The 24,509-nt window shown below is 39.0% G+C and overlaps 1 protein-coding gene across 1 annotated transcript; it reads left to right on the forward strand.

The window, feature by feature from the left end:
* The first annotated feature begins 1,568 nt into the window (after positions 1-1,568).
* On the forward strand, positions 1,569-24,062 carry LOC124262559 (CD109 antigen-like). Its single transcript, XM_046697059.1, has 37 exons — positions 1,569-1,671; positions 1,964-2,041; positions 3,233-3,426; positions 4,894-4,919; positions 6,618-6,777; positions 7,295-7,365; positions 7,842-7,970; positions 8,413-8,452; positions 8,675-8,759; positions 9,074-9,185; positions 9,513-9,737; positions 11,915-12,148; positions 12,656-12,754; positions 12,921-12,983; positions 13,475-13,666; positions 14,009-14,158; positions 14,279-14,362; positions 14,697-14,772; positions 15,157-15,448; positions 15,814-15,931; positions 16,082-16,195; positions 16,612-16,716; positions 16,886-17,014; positions 18,326-18,464; positions 19,490-19,666; positions 19,906-19,987; positions 20,185-20,341; positions 20,728-20,802; positions 21,016-21,193; positions 21,384-21,589; positions 21,740-21,889; positions 22,021-22,083; positions 22,326-22,435; positions 22,702-22,849; positions 23,295-23,397; positions 23,588-23,670; positions 23,957-24,062. Exons 2-37 carry the CDS (start codon positions 1,992-1,994, stop codon positions 23,963-23,965), a joined length of 4,428 nt encoding a protein of 1,475 aa, XP_046553015.1. The 5' UTR covers positions 1,569-1,671; positions 1,964-1,991; the 3' UTR covers positions 23,966-24,062.
* Positions 24,063-24,509: the final 447 nt, after the last annotated feature.

Genomic DNA, 24,509 nt, shown 5'->3' on the forward strand with positions numbered 1-24,509 from the left:
TATTCATGCTACGTGCCATTCGTAATACATTATGGTTAATGTGGAACCCAGCTGGCTAAACCTTTGCCCAGAGAATCACCGTGAATCAAAAACTATCGAAACAAAACAGAAACTGGTTCATATTCCTGTTTCAGAATATTATGGACATTGCTGCTTTTAAAAATAATTGAGGTGTGTCTGAATACTTTAGTTGATCTTTACAAGAAGTACTACAGCAACAATGTCATCACCAAGATTACAAGAGAACGCAAACAACAGATCATATTCCCTGATGTCACTATCTGCACCATGAGCAAGTTTGACAAGACCCAACAGAACCTCACTAACGCAGAGCTAAGCTATCTTCGCAGCTTTGGGTACCCGAGATCTTTGTTACGGCCAACTGACTGAATCAACTGCTGGAATATTGCTAGAAGCGGCGTAACTCTAAACACACTCACTCACTCACGTTAGGACCCCAATGTTGTCATCACACCGGAAGAGCATATAATGCCCTTCATAGGTGATTAAATACATGTTACTGCCTGTTGTACTCTTCAGTTTCCCGAAACGGGCATGTGTTTTGTTAAAAAAAGCAAACGTCCTGCGATGTTTTGATGTCGGGGGTCAGCAGGGTCATTCCATCTGCTAGATGTGATTAGGTTATGATACGAGTGGTAATAAGATACGTTTTACGCATATTTGTGACAGGGAAATTTATTCTACTATTCTACAGTATACTCTCATCCTTCTGTTATCACTAATTGTGAGGGTTATGATAAATCGGACTTTCCATTTAGCTGATATTTCACAAGATTCTGGAAAGGTTTTGTCACTTCTGTTTTATGGACATCAACATGCACTGGTCAGAGGTTAATGTCCAGATGTTGTGTATGAAATCTGCAGCGTTCAGAATAACATAAACTGGTCATTTTTTTCGCCTTTCGTATTGTTTTGTTTATGAAATGCCTTAATGGCATGACTAAGTCTCAAATAGGTTTCTAAATAGAGTTGCTACAAATCTATATACTTTTGAATTATCTTTACAGAATTAATGTACGTATATGGTCCAAGTGTAATAACACCTACACCATATTAAAGCTTAGACTTGTTTAAGAAGGAAATAGAACAGATTACTATTTAACCTACCAACAAAAGACTGCTAAGAACCAATTAACACTCGTCGCTGAACTATATGTTTATATAAAGCAGTGCACATTTGAAAGTCAAATAAGTTTAATCCGTACTACCTGATTGTTCAGAGAGAAATTCCTCTTACAACTATATATCTACCAGGGATATTGTCCAGTTTGTGATGAATATATTCCCATCGCTTTGAGGCAAAACGTCCACAGAACACTCATGATTTTTCACTCCATAGTCGCTGTGACAAAAACACAATATTGAAAACCAGGTGGTTGGTATGATCCTGATTATCAGTGCCACATTAGTTATATGTGGGCGGGCATGGTGTTGTCTCCAAACCTCGGCGTGAGAGTGTCCGTCTGCAATCGTAGGCTGTGTAGTACTGAGGGCGGACAGATAAGATAGGAGGTGTTCTATATAAGCCAAGCACCAGTACTGGACGCCAGTTCCAAGCACAGGGTCAAGCCAGCTGCACAAGACACAACGTCAACGAAGAAGATAAGGGACAAGTGGAAAATATACAGGACCAAGTCCTACCGTAACTGGGTATGCATGGCACAGCGGGGAATGCTAAATCACTATAACGATAAATATTTTTGTTAAAACATTTTCTGCATTTAGTTTTTAAACATAGAAGTTTTGGTTGTCGATATTTCTCCATTCAAACTTGTTTGTGATTATATTACACTATTTAGAAAATGTTATATTTCTGTTTTGATGTAACATGGCTTGGGTTTGTTACGGAAAAGTTCCATCCTGGTTCTCATTGGTTTACTTTAATTCCATGGATATCAACAGTAATGCATGACACGTCACGATGATTCTCTATACGTTCCAGAAAACCGGTCAGTGTTTGGAACTCCGACATGTGGAAGCTACTTCTTCTCGCATCAATCAGCATTGTTAATGCTAAAAAGTACGTGTTTTGATGGACTTACCTGTTTATGTTGCAAGAATAACACCAAGAATCATGGTATGTAATATAGTGACGTTCCGTCAGGATGATCCCACTCGTTAATTGATCACGAGTCCAATTTATGTCCATGCCGATAATGGTTTTCACCCCAAATAGGCTGGGGGTGACAACTATTATTGGCATGAGTATATGTAAACACAACGTTTATTGTTCATCAGAGATTATCATTCCTTTTCAAACTGATGTTTCACTTTGATTTGTATCAAGACATAAACTCTGTAGCTTTATAATAGGACAGTATAACCTGTTTATGTAATCAGGCTTTCCGTTCGTTAACATGACACAAAAACGGGAAATACCTCCTTTTTCGAAGCTTCGTATGAATAATATGCGAGGCGAATCGTGTGGTGTCTGGTATAGGAGTTTCAGAAAATTATTTTTAAAAACCCCCATAGGAATCACATTTCCCGTAACACATTTCACATTTCCCCCTGGAGAAGCCTTTACGAAATTATTGTATCGAAACATGAAAAACACAGTACATTTAACAAACCTACGTCATAATGTTGATCAGCTCACGATCCACAATATGTTTTTCGTTCCCATGGAACCAAACTTATGGGGTACTTGAAAATCGGTGAAGTGTTTATCTTTTAAACAGTTCATTATTGGACAATTTGTGTCTGAAAATGTTGTTCGGGATAGTAATTTATAACAACATGCTTCAGTCTGAATCGTATCGTCACGCTTATTGAATGCATAATCAGTGTGCTAATTCCAGTAATAGCCACTATGGCCTCTATGCAGATAGATGTGAGACGTGATCGTGCAGGTCTCCAGATCGTTCTAACCCGTGATGATCCGGGTTAGAATTGATCTTTAGTAACCCATGCTTGTCGTAAGAGGCGACTAAGAGGTGGTCAGGCACATGTCATTGTATCCATTGCTCATGCTGTTGATCACTGGATATAGCTGGAATATTGCTGAGAGCGGGGTAAAACAACAAACCAACGAACCAACAGTTTGGTCTGGCTGTCCGGAGTGATTCACCGATGATGATCAACTCTCATATTATCAGCCACTGATTTGTCTGGGTGTATTCTAATCAAACACCCGCATTGCGTGCATCCATATTAGAGTGAATAACACTGGAATATAATGTCATCCTTTCTGTTTCTGTGCATCTTGCAGTACCTTTCTGATCCTTGCCCCTAAGACCATCAGCCCCTCGACAACCCTGCGTCTGGGGGTCAACTCCCTGAACGCCAGTCAGGACCTGACTGTAACAGCACGTGTACAGACACAAGAGTGGAACAACTACCCTTACTACCACTATGAGCAAATCTACGTCGACCATGCCAATAACACAAACACAATCCTCGGAGGTAGGCCACAGCATGAGTCAGTGTGAGTGAGTGAGTGAGTGAGTTGGGTTTTACACCCCGTTGAACAATCTTCTAACAGTATCACCGCCGCGTGACAGAGAACGCTGCCAGTAACACAAACTTTGTTCTCGGAGGTAGGCCACATAATTTTTTTCGCTGTTATATACAGTAATTTATCAAGTTTGACACTACTTATGCCAATCATTTCTCACGACGGTTTCAACAAGATAAAACCTAACATTATAACTAAATATGTTTCTTTTTTTCACAAATAGAAACCTTTCATTCAGTATTAATTATACCCTTCATGAAAATCACGGATTCTTCTTTAAAATAATTCGAACGAATAACACATTGAAATACAATTTATTTATCACCCAGTGGAATACACACACTTACACACACACACACACACACACACACACACACACACACACACACACACACACACATACATACATACATACATACATACATACATACATACATACATACATACATACATACATACATACATACATACATACATACATACATACATACATACATACATACATACATACATAATATTGTGCTTTAGCTGCATGCGAAGTGACATTTAGGTCATAGTGTTGACATTTGTTAAAAGATAAGTCAAGTATGATATTAGAACAAGAGGATTGGCATCAGCACTGCCGTCATTGTCATGAACACATTATACCGTAATTCTTCAAAATGATTACCTTCTGTAAAACACTTTATTCAGAATGACCCATGTCTTATCTCGGTATTATGGTTTATCGGTTTCAAATGATTTATGGTGAGGTGAGGTGAAATGAGGTTTAACGTCGTACTTAAGAATATTTCGCTCATATGACTTCGTGCATGCGTGTGTATGTGTGGCTGCTTGTACTAGCCCAGACTGAAGCTGGTTTTATAGTGCTAGTTCACTGAGATACCATGCAGCAGTTAAGCATGAATACCACACTCAGACACATTTTTCTGACTCCGAGCCGACCAGTCCTTGTTGTACCCATTAATGCCGAGCGCCAGGCAGGGACCAACAAGTACCATATTTTAACGTCTTTTGGTATGACGCGGCTGAGGACTGAACGCGCGACCTTCCGCTCACTCGGCGGACGCTCTAACCACTACACCACGGAAGCGGTTGCAAATGGTTTATAAGGGCTTGTAATATGTATGATATGTATTGTCTCAGTGATGCTTCCTATTGTAATGCATTTTAGACGTTATTTTACATTTTTTTGAATTAAAATCAGTGGGTCTGCCTGTAGAGGTTATTGTTGTGAGTATGGTACGCCGCCTTATCAATATTCCAGCAATATCACGGCGGGGAACATCAGAAGTGGGCTTCCACATGGGAGTCGAACCCGTTTCTTCGGCGTGAGGGGTAAACGCTTTTACCACTACGCTACCCCACAGCTATAGAGGTTATTGTAATGAAAAATTTACTTTTTGTACTTTCAGGAGATGCAGGTATCGTGAATGTCAAGGTAAATTGGCTAAGAGGTGTTTGATCAAGGTTACATTCAACGCCACAGTAAAGCTTTCAAAAGGTTTCATGATAGACATGTGAAAGACATTTCAAAATTAGACAAATCAGTGACAAAATAATGTTCGATGCAATTCACTATTATGATGTGTAGGATACGTACCGACTGCTGTCGGGGGCTCTTCCACATGTTTATGACACTGGTGGGCAGGATACGCTAACCTTTTCGTGCAGCCCTGGTGTAACTATTCTTATGATAGTGATAGTGATATAAACACATGCTAATGGTATGGTAGGAATCGCACAATCGACTCTGCTTGAGATTTGTTTATAGATGCAGAAAGGGGTTTATCGTTTTCATTAACCTAACTTTATCGAGTGGTACAATTCACGACAGCGTCTTCACTGCGTCAACATCCAGCTACATCGTTTGTACACACTAAAATTGTCTAAATAATATGCACATATGAAATAAACACTTCGAACTGATGTATTAAACGTATTCGTAACATGTTGGATGCAATTGTTGGTAAACTCAAATGATTTACAAGTAAAGTTGTGGTTAATCTGTTTCATTTCGTGCCTCCCTATTCCTCATCTTCATCTTTGATCCATGAACATTTGTCATGTTATTTATCATTTTATAAAACATATTCAGCTCTTGACGATATCTCCCTTTCTCTATCAAGATGACATTTGTTTCGAAATATAGTTTATCGTGACTAGTGGCACGGGCGGGACACAGATAGGTCTAAATGCATTTATATTTTACACGCATGCGCAGTTGTTCTTTTGTACAATTATCCCACATATGACGAGAGTAAGCAAAGACCGAAAAAAATGAATATGGCATATTTCTTACATCAAGTGTTTTTCTGTTGAGGCGATACTAGTGACATCTGAGAAAATTGATCATCGGACTGATCTTTTCAATTCGATATTCCAAAATGTTACTTCAGGAATAATAGCCTTATTAATGAAATTGTTAGATCTGGATTTGCGTGAACAAGTGTAATCTGGATTGAAATCCTTTTACTCGGATTAAATTCAAGTTGCATTTCTTTAGTCCAATCTGTTATTTTGGATAATTCATTCCTGAGAAATTGTGCTGCTACATTGAGATCGTTGATCGATAAGCAGTTAACCTACTACTACGATTTTATTGCGAAAGTGTCAGATAAGGATACAGAAATCATGTGGCATCAGAACGGCTATCGATACATTTGGCAGAAAGTTATTATATAATAATACATAAGATCCAATCCTACGATATATGGGGTAAACTACTATACTATTATTGTTCCAAAGTTATTCAGAAAATAAACGACAAAGGTTAGTACTCAATGGTTACGATTCAGAATAAGGACAAGTTCCGCTCGAGGACCGCTGTTATTTATAATCAGTAATGAATACAAATATAAGTAGTTCAAACATAACTGTATTTTGGACGGTTGTGTGACAAAGATGATGTCATTATCTTATGTTTAACCCTTCGCATGTTCTTGCTTTTTGAGATATTGAATGTTTAACGAACTTTCTGAATGTTTAAGCCATTGAACACTGCACTGGAGGGATGTGCCATTTACATCTCGTTGTTGTTAAGAACAGCATTGTATCCACTACACTAAGTTACTTAAATAGTTCACTACGGTTTCTACACCAGCCACAACTGACACTAACTCGAATTATTGTACCGCAGACTCCCCAGGATCTGAAATATGACAACTACTTCCTGAAGGTCCAGGTAGAGACTAGCTCTGGAGAGAAATACACAAGAATGTACAACCTGAAGTACTACAGCAAGTACCTGTCAGCCTTTATCCAGACAGACAAAGCCATATACAAGCCCGGATCCACGGGTAAGTAGTTCACGCTTCGTCTGCCTGTTTTGAAGCTTGAGAGGGATAAATGGTTTAACTATCCAGTGAATAAGTCAATTTTCATGTGAAAAAGTTATACTACCCGTAGAAAAGATCTAACCGTTCAAGTGGTTAAATACTCGTAGAACAGTTTTAACTGTCCAAGTGAATAAATGACAATGGACGATTGTGTGATCACTGAAATTGATCAGCGCATAACCTGTTTTAATCTAGCTGATAGCTGGAACAATTTCGCCTGTCATATTTTCTTCACCCTATTTTCATGGTGGTGGTTCTAATTCACCTGCGTGGTAATATTGTTAGACCCTACACCCAAATGTTGCTGCTTACTAGCCTTACTTCCTTCGACAGTAACCATATACGGGATCTCTGTCTCGGCCTGCGCTGAATTATCATGTTCATGACACTTACGATGTTTTGATACGATCTTTGAATACGATGTTACGGTCTATCCAGATTTCTGCAAAGATTGTTAACCACCCGCCTCTATTTGCAGTCAACATCCGTACATTTGCTGTGTACTCTGACCTTCTTTCCTACACAGGAAACATGACAATCGAGATCTTTGTGAGTGTTCATCCTGCCCCATCCTAAAGTCATAGATTTTCATTTGCATTAACTATGGGGTGTATTGTGGTGGTATGGATGCTATATATTTAAGGAAACAAATAAACCACATTAGATATCAATCATAGAATGGTCAGTTGAATATGTCATGGCCCGTTGTGATGAGCGAAGACACAATGCAAAATTGTTTCCAATTCAAAATCATTTTAGGTTGATTTTGACCATGATAGGTTGCTTGTACGGTATTTGTGCTCAAAGTATAAAGGGAAGCAAATGCACATTCAATGTGATTGGAATTAGGTTTTGTCAAAGTGTTTTTCAGCTGAATACCCGATGTACTATTTTCAAGGATTCTAATTCTGATTTGTGAAATAATACATGCATAACCCCAATCAAACTTGGATATATGTCTTGGTCACAAGAACATTTTAATTAAGTTTTATGTATGTGACACGACATGTATGCTGTCAATGCAGGATCCCAACAACAACAAACTGATGCTGCAGAAGGATGTGAAAGATCCTACTGGTGTCGTTACAAAGTCCTTCAAACTCAGCGCCATGCCCATCCTCGGAGATTGGAAGATCAGGGTCACAATACCCAACGTAATTATAGGACACGGCTTCTGTGGTTTTTTTAACTTTAGAAAACTTGCTTCGACCAAGTTTTAAAAGTTAACGTATTATAAACATATATACACATGCTTTTGCTGCTGTCTCATCAAGCCAGTGATCCTTCACATTGCTTCTGTCATTTGCATGTCATTTGCAATGTGTGGGTGTAATCATTGAAGTTATACCTGTGTACTTATATGAAATAATATGAATAAATTGTCTCATATATACACATTTCAGAAATGTAATTAATATCATATGATGTTAATACTCTCTTTATGAAGACAGTGTATCTTTACTTGCCTAAAGGCAGGCATGGTTTAACATCGATTAACATTTTCCCTCAACATCATACCACTTCATCTGTTAGGCCATGTGTAACATGTCTGTAAAAACTTGAAAACTTACTGTCAATCGAACTTCACCTTAACAGAGCCAGATGGAAGAGAAGAAATTTGAAGTATCCAACTATAGTGAGTATGATTTTGATTAAAAGCTAAATAACTTGGATATTGTATCCTATAAGGCTTGGTAATTAGAAAATCAAATGTCTTGGGGTTATGCTGGGTTGGAGATGATGTTCGTAATATCAGAAATGATGACGTTCCCCTAAACAGCAACCTGCTTAATGAGACTGTCAGGTATAATATCTTTGTTCACAAATGTATATTTACATGACATTCTTTCTTTCCCAGATCTTCCACGCTTTGAGGTTACAGTGGATGTTCCCAGTTTTGCTCTGGTAACAGATCGAGACATTAAGGGCAAAGTTTTTGCAAAGTATGTGAATTTAAACACTATTTCTTTCAAAGTATGTTGATTTAAACACTATTTCTTTCAAAGTAAGACACTCAGAAACATTTCCAAAAACCGCAAGGAACATCTAATAAAAACAGAGTTCATAGTGTGACTCACACCCAATCATAAGCGTGTGTTTATGAATCACTATGAAAAAATGATGATACCAGGTGTTCGAGATGAGCGTATGCTGTTAAAAACACATGTATGCTCATCTGCAAAAGCACTTTGAAAATCAAAGAATCAAAACGTGTTTTGAACCTTAGGAAATGCATGTCTTTTTTGGCATCATTTAGGTATACATTTGGCGAGGGAGTGTCTGGTGTCGCAGAGATTCACGCTACGATACCTGGAGATTATTCTGGATCTTGTTCCTCTGAGCAACCGAAGATCCTCATGACTTTCCCAGTATGTAGATGCACCTTCTTTTCCAACAAATACTATAATTTTTGTTTGTCTCAATTAAGAAAGAAAGTGTGTTGCTGTGATAATTATGGAAGATGGTCATTTTCATCCATGGCTTTACAAAACGTAACAAAGCTATCACTGAAAACAAAAACATGATATCTTTAAATTTCTTCAGAATATGAAACACACAGTTGTGAGGGAGACTGCATAATCATCTCTCTGGAACCATGTGGTAAAGAAAAGCATTCTTTCCCGCCTTTGTCTGCCGACATGTCATAGAATACACATCCGTATTAAGTGATTATTTTAATTTAAATATTTACACAGCTTGATGGAGAAAGTAAGTTCACGATTCCAATGGTGGAGGTTCAGCACCTCGAATCTTACCTCAATGGTCGGAAACTGGAAATACAAGCCACTGTCACAGAAACGCTGACGGGCAAGAAACTAAGTGGTTCCTCGACTGTGACTTTCTACACCAACGCAGTCAAGTTAACCTACCTCGACTACAGTGATCACAACTTCAAGCCTGGCCTCGACTACACTGGCACGGTAAATTGTCACTGAAAATAACTCTGTTCACAGTATAACCTTTGAGTCTTGTTTTGTGTTTGGTTCACATAAAAAAAGCAATGTAAATTAAAGTAAGATAAATGAAACTGACCAATTATTATTTCCACACATAACAAGTTTAAATTAAAACCACAGTTCACTCTACCATTACGATTATGTCTTGATGAATCAATATGAAAGGGGTTCGCAAAAATGTGTACAAATGCTGCCCCAAAGGCGCCAGACACAAAGACATGCTGTTCACCTTGTTACAAGAAAAACCAGGGCATTGCATCTAACACCAGTTTTGTCGCAGTGCCAACTGTGTAAAAAGAACTTTAGACGCTCTTTGAAAGAAGACGTTCCAGTGGATCTCACAGTTCAGATGTGTCGACACCAAATACTTGACTGGAACGTCTGGAGTGTATATTGTCCACAATAGAGGAAAAAGTGACTTTTGGAAAGTTGAAGGCATCTCTTTTGTCTTGTTTACAGAGATCTTTGTACACTCTTCTAAAAAGAAAGAAACACAACCCCCAAACCAAAAACAAACAAAGGCATATAATTGGCGTTTTTGCGTTACTTTAAGAGCAATTATTTCATGTAATGTCAATGGTACATAGGTGAAAATTCACAGGCAAATAGGCAAGGAGTCGCCAACACTTCAGTAGCCTTTATTGGTGTGTTTCTGTTTACTTGAGTCCACAAGATGGTGTCAAAGTTATTACTTTGTATGGCCACCATTGGCAGCAATTACTGCGCGGCACAGATTGGAAAAGTCGACTGATCGCTCTCGCGGAATTCTTCCCCACTCTCCCTGCAATGCGATGGCCAGTTGTGGAAGTGTCTGATTCATGTATCGAAGTTGGCGTACACGTCCATCGAGTTCATCCCACAGGTGCTCTATCGGGTATAAATCTGGTGATCGGGAAGGCCATGGCAAGACACTGATTTTAGAACTGATGCGTGACGCGTGCTGTGTGTGAAGTAGCGTTGTCATGCTGGGCCAACTCCCTCTGTCGGTCCATAATCGGAAGCATGTGACGTGCAAGGACTTCGTTGATGTACCGATTTGCTGTCAAATTGCCCTGAACCACCACTACATCAGATCTTTGATCTTTTGCCTTCTATCTCGCCGGTGAAAAAGAAATCGTTATTCATCACTGAAACAGACTCGCCTTAAGTTTCTAAAGTTCCAGTTTCGGACTTTCCAAGTGATTGCGCCGATGGAAGTCTCTGAAAACAGGAGCGACAACTGGCCTTCTTGATCGAATCCCCACTTCACGCAATCGATCGGATTGATCGGACAGTTTGATCGGAAATTGTTCAGGGATGCCTTGTGCAGTCTCCACGGCTGTGGAAAACGATGACGCAAGTGTGCAACTCGGATGTAGCCGTCCTTGGCTTGGGTGGTAACTCTTGGACGGCGCTTCTCGGGCGATTTTGTGCGGAGTTGGTCTGCAGGAAACGATCCTAAAGGCGAGAAATGGTGCTCTGATGAACGTTGAAATGTCGGGCAACTGCAGACTGCGACTTCCCAGCTTCAAGGTGGTCTATGGCGATGTTTCAATTCGCGGCACTCAGTCGTGGCTGATGATTTTCTCTTTCCCAGGCAAACACGAATGACAAAATTGAACACAACGTTTGCCTTTTTATAGTGAATGCTACTGCAGGCTTTTCCGTTTACTTGCGCGTGTATTTTGCTTTGCATGCTTTTTTGGTGACGTTTTAGCGAATATTTCTTCAAACGCTTCTAAAAGAAGGAAAAAAGTTAAAATTGCCGCGTTTTGGCGCTGACACTGTCTACAATCACACAAAGATGACGTTTTGGAAAGAAATAGTACACATGTATTGTTGTGCCGTAGCTACATGATATTCTCAAAATCACCTCTGCGTTTCTTTCTTGAAGAGTGTAGTTTATGATTTTCAATGTTTAAGCAGATCTAAAGCACAGGAATTCGGTATTTATCCTGAACTACAGCAGTTCATACTATACAATATATGTATTAAGGATTAAAACATTGTTTTGACAAATGCCGTCTGCATAACCTGAGATCTAGCTTGAAACTTGTATTTCTTGAGATAATCTGAAACTCAGAAATTATACGTCTGGTGTAAAGGAAAGAAAATAGCACTTCTCCGATTAACTATACACTTGATTGTCTGGTTACTTTCAGGTGAAAATCTCCCTTCAAAACGATCTGCCACTCCCGACCCCCCGGCAGAATGTGACCATCTACCCGTGTGTAACCTACCGTGTTAGAGTCCCGAACCAGAGCCGCTACCACAGCTGCGACTCCAACTTCCAGGGGACCTATGGTCTTGATGAGCAGACATTCCCAGTTCCTGCAGATGGCCTTGTGGACGTCACACTTACGGTTCCAGAGGATGCTGTCTCAGTGACAATAACGGTGAAGGATAAAATACTGTATATTTTTTGCAATTGTTAAGAAATCTCGAATTGTACTTAAAGAAACAAATGAGGAAACACGGATTGACATTTGTGGTGTTTTCTTATTTCTTAAAATACAGTGGTCACTAAGAGAACACCCACCAAGGACGACTTTGGCTTATAGATTCCGCCAATGATATTATGCAGGAGTGATAAGGATGCAGATGTTTGTCTGTATGTTAATATAATTTGCATAATTTGACAAGACTAGTACCATTTGTGTTCCTTTCTAGTGATGCTAAACCACCCCTTTGCACCTTTGTATTACTTGGAATCGGAATCCACGAAACTAAAATATCTCAAAATAAATTCTAAAATAAATTAGCTCAAGTTTTGAGACTCCCTTTATATGTGTTAACACTTATATTTAACTCTTGTTTTGACTATAGTTCTTATTGTTTTTGAAAAGACAACAGTGCATCCAAGTGACTGATGCTCAAAGATTTTTCCCCTTGTTAATCAACAGGCTTTTTATGGTGAAACGTCAACGTCATGGACGATAAAGAAAGCCTACTCCCCATCTGATTCCTTCATTCAGCTCTCCCTCCACGACACCAACGTTACGGTAAAATAAATATGTCACACAAAATACATTTTTCATAAAAACAGCTATACGTTAACAAAAGGAATTAACTTCAAACTTTGGTCTGACTGATCAGTAATTAACGATTCTGAAAATATCAGTATATCTAGATGTGAAGTCATAAATTGTGATTTATTATTGCCTTCAGTCCGGAGAAAATGCCAATATCGTCATCAGGTCTACACAACCACTCGATACAGTCTGGTATGAGGTAAATATATCTTTAAGCTTGAAGTCTGATATCATGGAACAGTAAAAGTGTTTATTTGCTAAAGCTACAGTATCCAACAATGAGGAATATAGGTTTCAAGAAAGGGAGCAATGAAAGTAATGTAACGAAGCGAACTCGATCAATTCACTTCATACGTATAAGTATAATAATCAATTATCTGTGATTGCAAAGATCCATTTTCATTGAATTTGCGGGTGCTTTTGATTTCTTTACCGTAGACTTATTTTTCTTATATTTCCTTTTCTAATAATCAACTTGAATACAATAGAACAATTTTGTTATTCAAATCAAATACACGACATACCTAAATCACATCTTCTATGAATTTGACAGTGGTGAACATAAACAACTCTTGTTTAAAGAATGAAGTAGATCACGCTACCTTTTGGTGATTGCATATGCCAATGTTTGTCATGTTGGGAAAGTTGAAATTGGCGGTGATATTGTACACATGACCACTTTTTGTTTAGGTTATCTCCCTTGGGTCCTTTGTTACTGCCGGACATCTTGATGGCGGTATGGAAAAGAGCTTCAACTTCACTCTTCCAATCACTCCTCACATGGCACCTCATGCTCGTGTCCTTATGTACACCATCCTTGAGGATGGCGAGGTCATTGCAGACAGCATAAACTTCAATGTGCAGGGACTCTTTTCCAACAAGGTATTGCAAAAAAGGTCATTCAATACCAGTCATTGGATGTCCTAAACTTTACTAGAAATGTAATTTTTGTGACTTTTTTCTTTCTCTCTCTGTTTGTTCAACGTTACAACATTAACGGCTTTGGTAAGGTTTTATCGAAAACACGTGGAGGACATATTGAAATCTGACATATCAGAGAGATATGATGTTCGGTCATTTTGTCACTTGCACCGTTCACGTATTTCTTTAGTGGAACATTATCATTGTCTTTGTAAGCGTTTATGATGACAACCTGCTAGGTACCTTTTTTGCGAACACATGAACTACTATTTGATAGTTAAATATTGAATTGTTTATTTGAAGGTGACTCTCGACTTTACCAGGAACGAATCTCAGCCCCACGAGACCGTTGATGTCCAAGTCTCAGCTGATCCACAGTCATTTGTCAGTTTACTTGTTGTTGACCAATCAGTGACTCTCCTGGCCAGTGGAAATGACATCACAAGTGATATGGTTAGTTACGTTACCTTTCCATATCTTCAAGAATACAAAACATTATATATTTATCTATTTTCCGATGGTATGGTTTCCTGGTGAACATTAAGATCTCACAAGATAAAATTTTGGATTTAGGTAGAGACTGAGCTAAAATACTTTGACAGCCGTGGCGTGGCCAACACCTACTCGGGAGAGACAGACGCCAGTCAAGTCTTTAAGGTAAGTACCACGGGAAGTTTGGGATCATGGACCTATCTTTGATTATCTAGTGTGTGTGCGTAGGGGGAATGGACAATGTGTGGCGTGTCCTGCCAGGGTTGTATTTGTTGGGTGTGGGTGTGGGTGTGGGTGTGGTCGTGGGTGTGTACAGGTGTGGGTGTGGGTGTGGGTGTGTACAAATGTGGTTGTTCCAGAAAAGTCTGGTGAAACTACCTCAGAATTAGTTTCAATAAAAAAGAAATAAAGAATTTACCCAACTAAGGAAAATGTCAAAAAGAGATATATACACAAGACAGATTTGCAAACTGAATCACTGCATTTTGTACATTTCCAGGATGTCAATGTTGCTGTATTCACCGATACAAATGTGCCAACAAATCCTGGTGGAATTGCTTATGGACACATACCAGGTGCGGATTATATGTCATATATTTTTAACCATGAATCTACTTTGTTGTAGGTGCGGTGTGGTAGCCTAGTGGTTTAAACGTTCGCTCTGCACGCCGAATGGATAGATTCGATTCGCACAAGGGTGCAATGTGCAAAGCCCATTTCTTGTGTCTCCTACTACGCTTGTATTGCTGGAATAGTTCTAAAGGTGGTGTAAAACCACACTCACTCAGTACTTTGTTGTACTTGAAATTAATTCACTTGGTGTACACCTTAAATATATAATTAAATTGTGTGTACATGTAAAACGTAGACAAGTGATGGGAACGTCATACATTACATGACAAACAGATACAGTATATAACATCGTTTCCTGAAAATAATGTTTAGGTTTTTATTATCAGGTTTTTCAACGTCTTCACCTAATGTTGGACCAACATCCCCCACCTACATTTTTGCTGGAACAACAACTTACCCTACAGGAGCAACACCTTACCTTGGCCCAACACCTTACCCGATCGGCTACATGCCTTACCCGGGAGCAACACCCTACCCTGGTCCATCGAAATATCCGATAGGTTACACCCCCGCCCCAGGAGCAACACCTTACACTGGACCAACTAATGCCTTACAACAGGTACAGCGAGTGAGGAAGTTCTTCCCAGAGACGTGGCTCTGGACAAACACAACCGTTGGGTGAGAAACAGTTTCAAAATTCTTCATTAGTGAAAACACAGTATTCTTAATATTTAACAATAATACAAGGAACCCTTGTTTTGAGTGAGTGAAAGATTGAGATGGGTTCATCACTTTGGATAACCACTATCATCGGTACGATGTTGCAAAATAAATAGTCATAATCACTGGATTTTATTCCACGATGATAACATTATTGTTAAGTCAATCACATTAAAAGAATTAGGCAGGAATTCACCACTGAGAATAGAATCTGGTAAGTAACACCAGCGTGGTTTCGTTTATCCGTTTAACCCCTGCATATTATCTGTTGGCTTTCACAACTCTTCGCCTGTTCATTTTGAAACTCCGATGTCATTATCCAGTTCCAATGGCATTGCAAGTATATCTGCAACTGTTCCTGACACCATAACGTCATGGTTGGCGACAGCATTCGCAGTTAACCCTGTGTCCGGGCTCGGAGTTACATCATCAGCATCCAAGGTATTGTCGAAGGGCTTTCAGAAATTGTTCCTACAACATGTAAAACCATCTGGACCTGAGTTAGACATGTAGGTCTGTCTTCATAGAAGTATCATTTAATTTCAGACAGTGATTTACTGATCAGTTTACCCCTTGAATGATGTATTCCAGATGAAGGTTTTCCGCCCATTTTTTGTGAGTGTTGCTGTTCCAATGTCCGTCATCCGCGGTGAGCAAGTTGTGGTTCAGGCCAACGTCTTCAACTATCTGCAGACTGATCTCGATGTGAGTCCTGTTATTAGGAAACTACAGAAAACTAAATTCTAATTCGCTGAAATCAGGGCGACAAAATAATCGTAATTTGGAAAAACAAGTGAATCTTCGATGTATATTCCCGATGGTGAGCCATAGCATTGATGTTTATAAATGTGAAAGAATATCTTCACCGGTGTCTGTAGGTGTGTCCGGAATTAGCATAGCTGGAAGGGTCGATCGTCCACGCTTTGAGCAGACGTTTCTTACGAATATTGAAATGGTTTTACAGCTATTATGTACGATTCGTGTTGTGTTCTTTATCCTTCCACACTTCTGCCATTTTTTATGATAAACTATTCCAATTAGCGACAGATATCCAGTAGAAAAAAGCGGGAGATCTTCATGACTATGTTTAACAATTATACTAAATCAGCTACCGTCGTCAGGTGGTGGTGACGATGAAAAAATCCAATGACTACGATAACATCCTCTTCGACCCCATAACTGAGAGTCTCAAGGCCTTCTCTGCAGACCAAGTTAAGACAGTTCGCGTAAGTATTAAAACACATATTTATTAGGTTTTGACTTTTTAATATAATGTTGTGAATTGTTGTAATCCAGTTTTGACTAAACCTCTTTATGCCTATCCCGATTCTGATTTTCATTGCATTCTGTCGAGCATTGCAGTATTGGAGCATAGTATTGTTGATTTATTCCCAGGTTGCTTCAGGGGAATCAAAGACTGTTAACTTTCCCATCGTCCCTACAACCTTGGGACAACTTGACATCCAGGTGTCTGCCAGATCAACTGCTGCAGCCGATGCTGTACAGAGAAAAATCACAGTTGAGGTTAGTAAGGGCAATGTAGATTCTTCGTAGAAAAAGCGCTGATCTGTGGAATGGGCTGAGCCTGCGTGTCGGCCAAAAGGAGGAACTCAGCAGCTTCCGTTCCAACCTGAAAACCGTCCTTTTCTCCAGGAGCATATGACTAAGTGCACTTGAGCAGGGATTCTCTGGATATGATGCGCAATGTCCAATTTATCCTATTCAAAAAAGAAATGCATTACCCAGAAATTTCAAACATGTATAACTTGTCCACAAACATGACTATATGAAATGAATTTTTACATCAGTTTAGAAGAAGGTAATGTCTATACAACCAAGTGGATAATTTTAGATAACGGAGACGTTGAGGGCGAGGGTGACCACGTAGCATGGTCCCGACGTCGGGTCTCCTGGCTCTCAGTCCAATCTCTCTCAACCTGTTCCGTACAGTTTGACCGGATATCCTTGGCTGCTGTGCTCTCACCCATGACAGTACGATCACGCAAATGTAGTACCCCGATGTACCGATCTTGGGCTGCAGTGGTGACGCGAGGTCTGCCTGTACGGGGACGGTCATTTGTTATACATGTTTGGTTGTAACGAGCTGCAAGCAGTGATGTCATGCTCTGACTAACATTCAGACGTCTAGCAACAGAAAATTGGTAATCTCCAGCCTTCTTTCAATGGCGATGTTCCGTGTCGCAAAGTCAAGACTTGGCGTAGTGATTTAACCTTGAAACTCTTTCAAAACGGATGCCGATTTCCGAAACTAATCTGGATTTTTATAGTCAGACAGTGCATGCTCTTTGCTGCATAATTTCAACTGGAAGGTGATTTCTGTTGCGTTGTGGCGATGCCTTCTTAATTCTTGTAAGAAATCTCATCAAAATCAACATTTTCAGGTAAAGTCGACTTTTCACTTGTGCAATTGTGTACAATCATGTTATCAACACTTTTGTTACATATTTTGACGATTGTTTGATCGCAGTAGGTAATTAATAGATTTTAAAAAAATACAAAACGCCTAAGCGTTTCTTTTTTGGGATAGTATATTATTGTTCTATGCTTCTTCCGCCCCTATGCCAATCTGCAATCATCGTTGTCTGTTTGTTAGTACCGTGGTCGCGTGTTTCACCAAATCAGTAAATGGCACTTTCATCTTTCATCCAGATCAAGTCTGCATGCAATGATGTAACTGTAATAATGTTTAAAGCTACTTTAAACCCAACCCACCCCTAGTCCCTTTGTTCTGTAACGTGTACAGAATTTGGATGGCGGCATGACTACAACTGGTTAAGTTCTTGTAATCGTATTAATTTCTGTTTACTCTTTCAGCCGGAAGGTATCAGAAAGGAGACAAACTTCCCCGTCACCATCGATCTCCTGTCTGGCAACACCTACAACAAAAATCTTTCCATTCCTCTGCCAAAGTACATCGTAAAGGACTCACAGAAAGCAAGGGTCAGGGCTTTTGGTACGTGGAAGCTAAGATGATTATTTACCCTTTAATGAATAAATATGGATAGCTGTGAACCGCTACCAGGGCATTATGAAATGCGTCATCATCCATTTAAGAGAGACTGTTAATCAAATATACTCATGGAAACAAATAAGGTAACACATGAAAGTACAAGTGTTCCTTTATTTCCAGTATTTCACCCATAGTGCAATACACAATTTGTGAAGAAACCTGGAAAAGAATAAAGGAGCACTTGTACTTTCATGTGTTACTTTATTTGTTTCCACGAGTATATATGTATTGCCACATTGTGTGTATACACATTAATCCGGTCAGTATCCCTGGTTTACAGAAACAGTCTTATGCACCAAACTTTTCAGTAGAATCAGTTAGGAAACCGCAAAGGGACTCAAAGGTATGCACTCAATGCACCTTTAATATATACTGGACAAAATAGTTAGGGATATACGTAAATTCTGAAATTCTGAATAGTGATCTATTTATTCATGACACACTGATATAATATCAATCATAAAAATACCAATATCCCTATCTTATTTTGTCCAGTATATATACATACATAAGTGCATGACATGTGTTGTAGCTCGATCAAGGTCTTGATTTAACGTTTTATGTCTGGATCATTTACAATATTTAATTTAGTGTTCTTACCCTAAACAAATGTATGGAGTTCATTAATTCAGTTTCTGAAGCGGACACGTTCACTTTCATCTTAAAAAAGACTTGATTTGGCAGTGGCATTTGGACTATACACATATCTGTGACATAAATATTACTGATGCAGTGATGCGTATATTCTTGGGTAAATGGTGAAACTTTAAATGTATGTTAACCGTAAGTGAAACGTGATCTCAAGTTCAGCTGATACCCGTTTCTATATATTCTAATGTCGTATTTTCAAATATAACATAAAGATATTTATGAGCAGGCAAGTGTTGGAAGGTAAGCAACAAAGTTAGCTATGCTAAAACATGTGTTCTCCTGAAGTCCAGTATGAACACATATGTTTGTGTAAACAGGCGACGTGGTGAGCCCCAGCCTCGAAGGCCTGGACAGTCTTCTGAAGATGCCCACTGGCTGTGGGGAACAGAACATGATGGGACTAGCTCCTGATGTCTACATCTCCAACTACCTTGTCAGTGCCAAGAAATTTGACGGAAAACTTGAGCAGACAGTCATTCCATTCATGGAGGAAGGTAATCATGTTACTCTCCCCCAACGGTTAGCATATACATTTTGAAATAGCCTACCTTCAGTCAGTTAAATGGTGAGGGCTATACATAATATGTAGGAATTAAACCTCAAAGTAACTCAGTTCCATCATTCTATTCCTTGCCGAAATAGGTAAACCTGCATTATTTCGCTTTAACAATATATGTATGTTTTGGGCTGAACCTATTTTGACAGCTCCATAATCATCTATTATTTTGCTCAGGTTTCCAGCGTGAGTTGACCTACCAGCACAACGATGGCTCCTACTCCATCTGGGGGAACAGCGACTACTACGGAAGCACCTGGCAAGTACACCCATTCACTTTTCAGGATTTAACTGGATTAACTGGAGTAAAGGTGTTGATTGTTCTATCAATGAAATGTATAATAAATCGCATGTATGATAGAGCCAATGATGTGAATTTGATGAGGATATGGTATATATAGGGTAATTGTTTATTTTAACTTACAATGCTTATATTTGTTCAGTGTTTCATTTCAGGTTGACAGCATTTGTTGTGAAAACATTCATCCAGGCTCGTAAGTACATCTACATAAATGACCGAATCATTGCCCGTGCTGCCACCTGGCTTATAAGCAAGCAAAACAGCAATGGGGACTTCAGCGAGAAAGGATATGTGCACAGCTCCAGCATCCAGGTACGTCAGCATACAGGTTGTAAGTTAAGGACCCTGCTCATGCAAGTCATTCAATTTGCATTTTGTATTATTTAATCATTTGTTTAATTAGTTTTGTTTGTGTGTTGTTTAACATTTCAGTTTGTTTGTTTGTTGTTTAACGCCGCACGGTCTGTAAATAATGGAGTTTGGATCAGACAATCCAGTGATCAACAGCATGAATATGTATCAATGCAAATGGGATACGATAACATGCGTGAATCAAGTCAGCGAGCTTGACCACCCGATCCCGTTAGTCGCCTCTTTCGACAAGCATGGGTTGCTGAAGACCAAGTTTAGTCCAGATCGCAATTTGCATGTAAGATAAATGAAAGCTGATCATGTGCCTGTTCCCTTGTGTTTTCTAGGGAGGATCTGGACACGGATACGCCCTGACAGCATTCGTTCTTGATGCCCTGCTTGAAGTCAAAGGACTGGAAGGGGTAAGTGTAATCAAACTTGCTTCCAAATGAACACATGGTTTTCACCATTGTAGGTAAATACTCACATTCAATATTTCTTGCATATTTGTCAATCAAATCATTCAATAAAATGGAGACGACTGTACATTGCAAAAATACAAACTATTCCGTGAAATCTTAAACTGGAATAAGAACTTAATATCAATACTGTATAACACAATACCCTCTTCACAGGTGAATGCGTTCAACCTGAATGATTCTTTGATCCGCGCCAGCGCCTTCCTTGAGTTCAACATCGTGAGATATGATGACCCCTACACTGTTGCAATCGTCACTCATGCTTTAACCAAAGCAGATAGCATCTTTGCCGAAGACGCTTTCAAAAAACTTGAACATATTTCCAAAACAAAAGGTATTTATTAAACGAATGGTAAGAGTGCTATATTATAACATCTCAAGATTACAGAATATCATGAAAATATCTCGACATCTAAAGCACTTCTTGAAAGAGATATACAGCAAACTGTATGGCTTCATCTTTAAATACCCTTATTTAATGCACTGTATTTTGATAAACAACACATTTACTACAAATTTACTAGATGACATGATGTTCTGGGAGAGATACAGCAACTCCAGATCCACCTACTGGAGACCATATCACCAATACGCTGACGCCATCGACATTGAGACAACGGGCTACGCTCTGAAGACATATGCACTCAGGAAGGACTTTGTCAAAGGCCTGTCTATCATGAAGTGGCTCATTTCCACCAGGAATCCCAATGGTGGCTTCGTTTCCACTCAGGTATAGCAAATATGATATGATTAAAATTATAATGAAAAAGTCGACAAAAATGAATTGTTCCAGTGCATCAGAAATTAACTGTTAGATGACTTTATCAACTTTGTTTTCTTTCTGAGAATTTTAATGAACAATGTTAAATCCCCTTTTCAGGATACTGTTGTTGCTCTCGACGCCCTTTCTGCATTTGCCACCGTCATCAACTCAGATTCCTTCAAAATCAGCGCCGACATCAGTTCTGGGAAATTCAGCAAACATTTTGAAATCAATGCCCAGAACGCCCTTGACCTTCAAGCTACTGATGTAAGTTGTCACATTTTTATAATATCAATAGTATGCAATATTTTGAAACATTACATGGTAATTTTGCTGTGTCATGCAGGACATTGTTAGAGGCCTAATATGTGTTTACCAGGTACAAACTCGTATTTCAGGCCAATGATTTCACCGGTACCTTCAACGTAAGAGCTCAAGGCCATGGAGTGGGATACCTTGAGGTTAGTATCATCAGATATAACGACATCACTGAAAACTATTTTGACAATGCTGTACAGTAACCTTCCTAGCATTGCTTATTTGTTACATTCAGACTCAGACTCAAGCCAACTCTTATTTGGAAGAAAAATTGTTTGCTATTTGTCAGGGATGGTGAAATGTTTATATTTAGGATTGTTGCTCTTGTAACTACACTGACATTGTCAGGACAGTGGTTATTAACTGGAATGCTGCTTTTATATAGATTGCATCGTTCTTCAACGTGGAGAAGCCAGTAGAGGAGCAGTACTTCGATATCAGCGAGGACATAGAGATCGAGACGTTTAACATGTACACACTCAGGACCTGTGTGAGGTAAGGGTACTGCTTGTGTCTGTGGATGGTGTTAAGACTGAGAGGGAGTCCATGCTCCTCAATGTTGGTTCATCGTCTAAAGAGATCACAATCATTCTACAATCTCTTAGTCGGGTGTTGTAATTGATTCCCTTAGCATATTTAAATTTTAATCTCTTTATATGTGCCTCGTATATCCTGCAGATCTTTCTTTCGTTGAACTAGGTTATGTTCCTATGTATTATATCTGTGACGGCTCATAGACACTATTCCATAATCTCCAACAGTTACAGTAAGGCGAGAACCAGCAACATGGCCGTGGTCGAGATCACAATCCCATCAGGCTTTGAACCGGATATGGAGTCACTCTATGTCACCCGCAAAACACAGAAATCGGAACTGTTGGGCAAGACTCTTGTCGTCTACTTCAACGAGGTGCCTCGCAGTTATTCAACTTTCAGATGTCAAACAGCATGAAACAAGCAATTACACAAAAGAGACACATGTTTTAATGCAAACGCCCAATGAAACGTTTCAACTGGTATATTGTCAAAGTTATCATATCGTATAGATTATTTGAATGACATTTAAAATTGATACACATAGAGTGGTGAATTTATAGCTATGAACTTCAGAAGTTTGGAAACACGACTTTTCAGAGCATATACTCATATATAAACGTCGAACTTCCTCAAACTGCAAAAAATGACATTGATGAAACATTTGACTAATCTATCACTTGAGATTACCGTATATAACTGTATGATTACAACATTTATTCAGTACACTTATTCATGTATGTTTCTGAAGTCTAGATTGGCAGACATGAAGTACTTCTGATAAATACACATGTCTCAATGATTATATCCTATTTTGACAGTTGGAAGCCAGTGAAACATGCATCAGATTCACTGCAAGAAGAAATGGTCTGGTTGCTAAGCTACAAGCATCTCCTATCCATGTCTTTGACTACTACGAGCCAAGTAAGTTACGCTAATCTTCACATTCTGCTTGAATAATTACTATCAACATTCTTACTTAAAATGAGTTGACATTATTCACTTGCTTCCTGGAAATCGAATTCATGAAGCCAGGAGTATATTCTTGTCATGAAAACGTCAAACAGGATTGAACATGACGATTTTGTGACTCTGGCGTTTCTCTCTCTTACAGCACACCAGGGTGTTGCGTTTTACCGCTCAAAGACCCTACATGACGCAACTGTTTGTGACATTTGCGCTAAGTGCTGCCAGAAGGTAGGAGAATTATACATGGCCGGTTATAGCTGTTGATTTTGTCATAGGGTCACAATATATTTGTCGTTTTACAAGAAATTGATGCTTGAAATAATTTAAAACAATTAGCACAGATAGTTTACGAGACCAACAATAGAACCTTGTTTGATGTTATCTGAAACAATATTTGTCTGTGTTGACAATAAACAATAAATAGTTTGATTAATTGGAACCATGTAAATGACCATATTTGTAATCACTTATCGTATGCATATCGTATGCTAAATATGTTTACATTGTCTTCCAGTCTTCATAAACAGATTCACGATGTCAAGAAAGAACCGATAAACGAACAGCTATCCAAATTATTGTACAAAGAATTATTAACAGCAATAAAATGCAAATGAGTCTTATCTTTCTGGCGTATCTTTTGGCTACACTCTGATATCAGCATATGCATCAAAACATAACATGGATACCACTCCAGAATATATACTCTCTGTGCGAGTGTCCGTGCATGACACTGCCTGCTTCCCCTCTAAAAAGGATATCAGGTCTGGCACACACTTGAAAACATATACATGTATTATATTCACGTGTTTTATTGTTATGTATTGATAATATTTGACTCTTAAAGAACAACCAGACCAGAAAAATAAACGTTACGTTTATGGTTTACAGCGATATTCCCGTTGTGTTGCTTTGGGGTTTTTCATATTAGAAATGGTTGCAAATGTCCTGTAACAGATTGCATCACTTTGAAACAGAATGCCTCTGACCCGTCGTATACACAGGGACAAAGTTATCTAAGCGACACACGTGAAGTCCACGAGAAAGAACCACAAAAAAGCCACATGTCC

Source organism: Haliotis rubra, unplaced genomic scaffold, assembly GCF_003918875.1.
Source record: "Haliotis rubra isolate DU_JTF1 unplaced genomic scaffold, ASM391887v1 Scf845, whole genome shotgun sequence".
Lineage (NCBI taxonomy): Eukaryota > Metazoa > Mollusca > Gastropoda > Lepetellida > Haliotidae > Haliotis > Haliotis rubra.

Excerpts from the sequence above, each read along its gene's own strand:
- LOC124262559 (XM_046697059.1), top strand. The coding sequence starts at position 1,992 with ATGTGGAAGCTACTTCTTCTCGCATCAATCAGCATTGTTAATGCTAAA. Across the intron at positions 21,194-21,383 it reads ACATATTTCCAAAACAAAAG|ATGACATGATGTTCTGGGAG; the intron begins GTATTTATTAAA and ends CAAATTTACTAG. Across the intron at positions 21,890-22,020 it reads TTGACCTTCAAGCTACTGAT|GCCAATGATTTCACCGGTAC; the intron begins GTAAGTTGTCAC and ends CTCGTATTTCAG.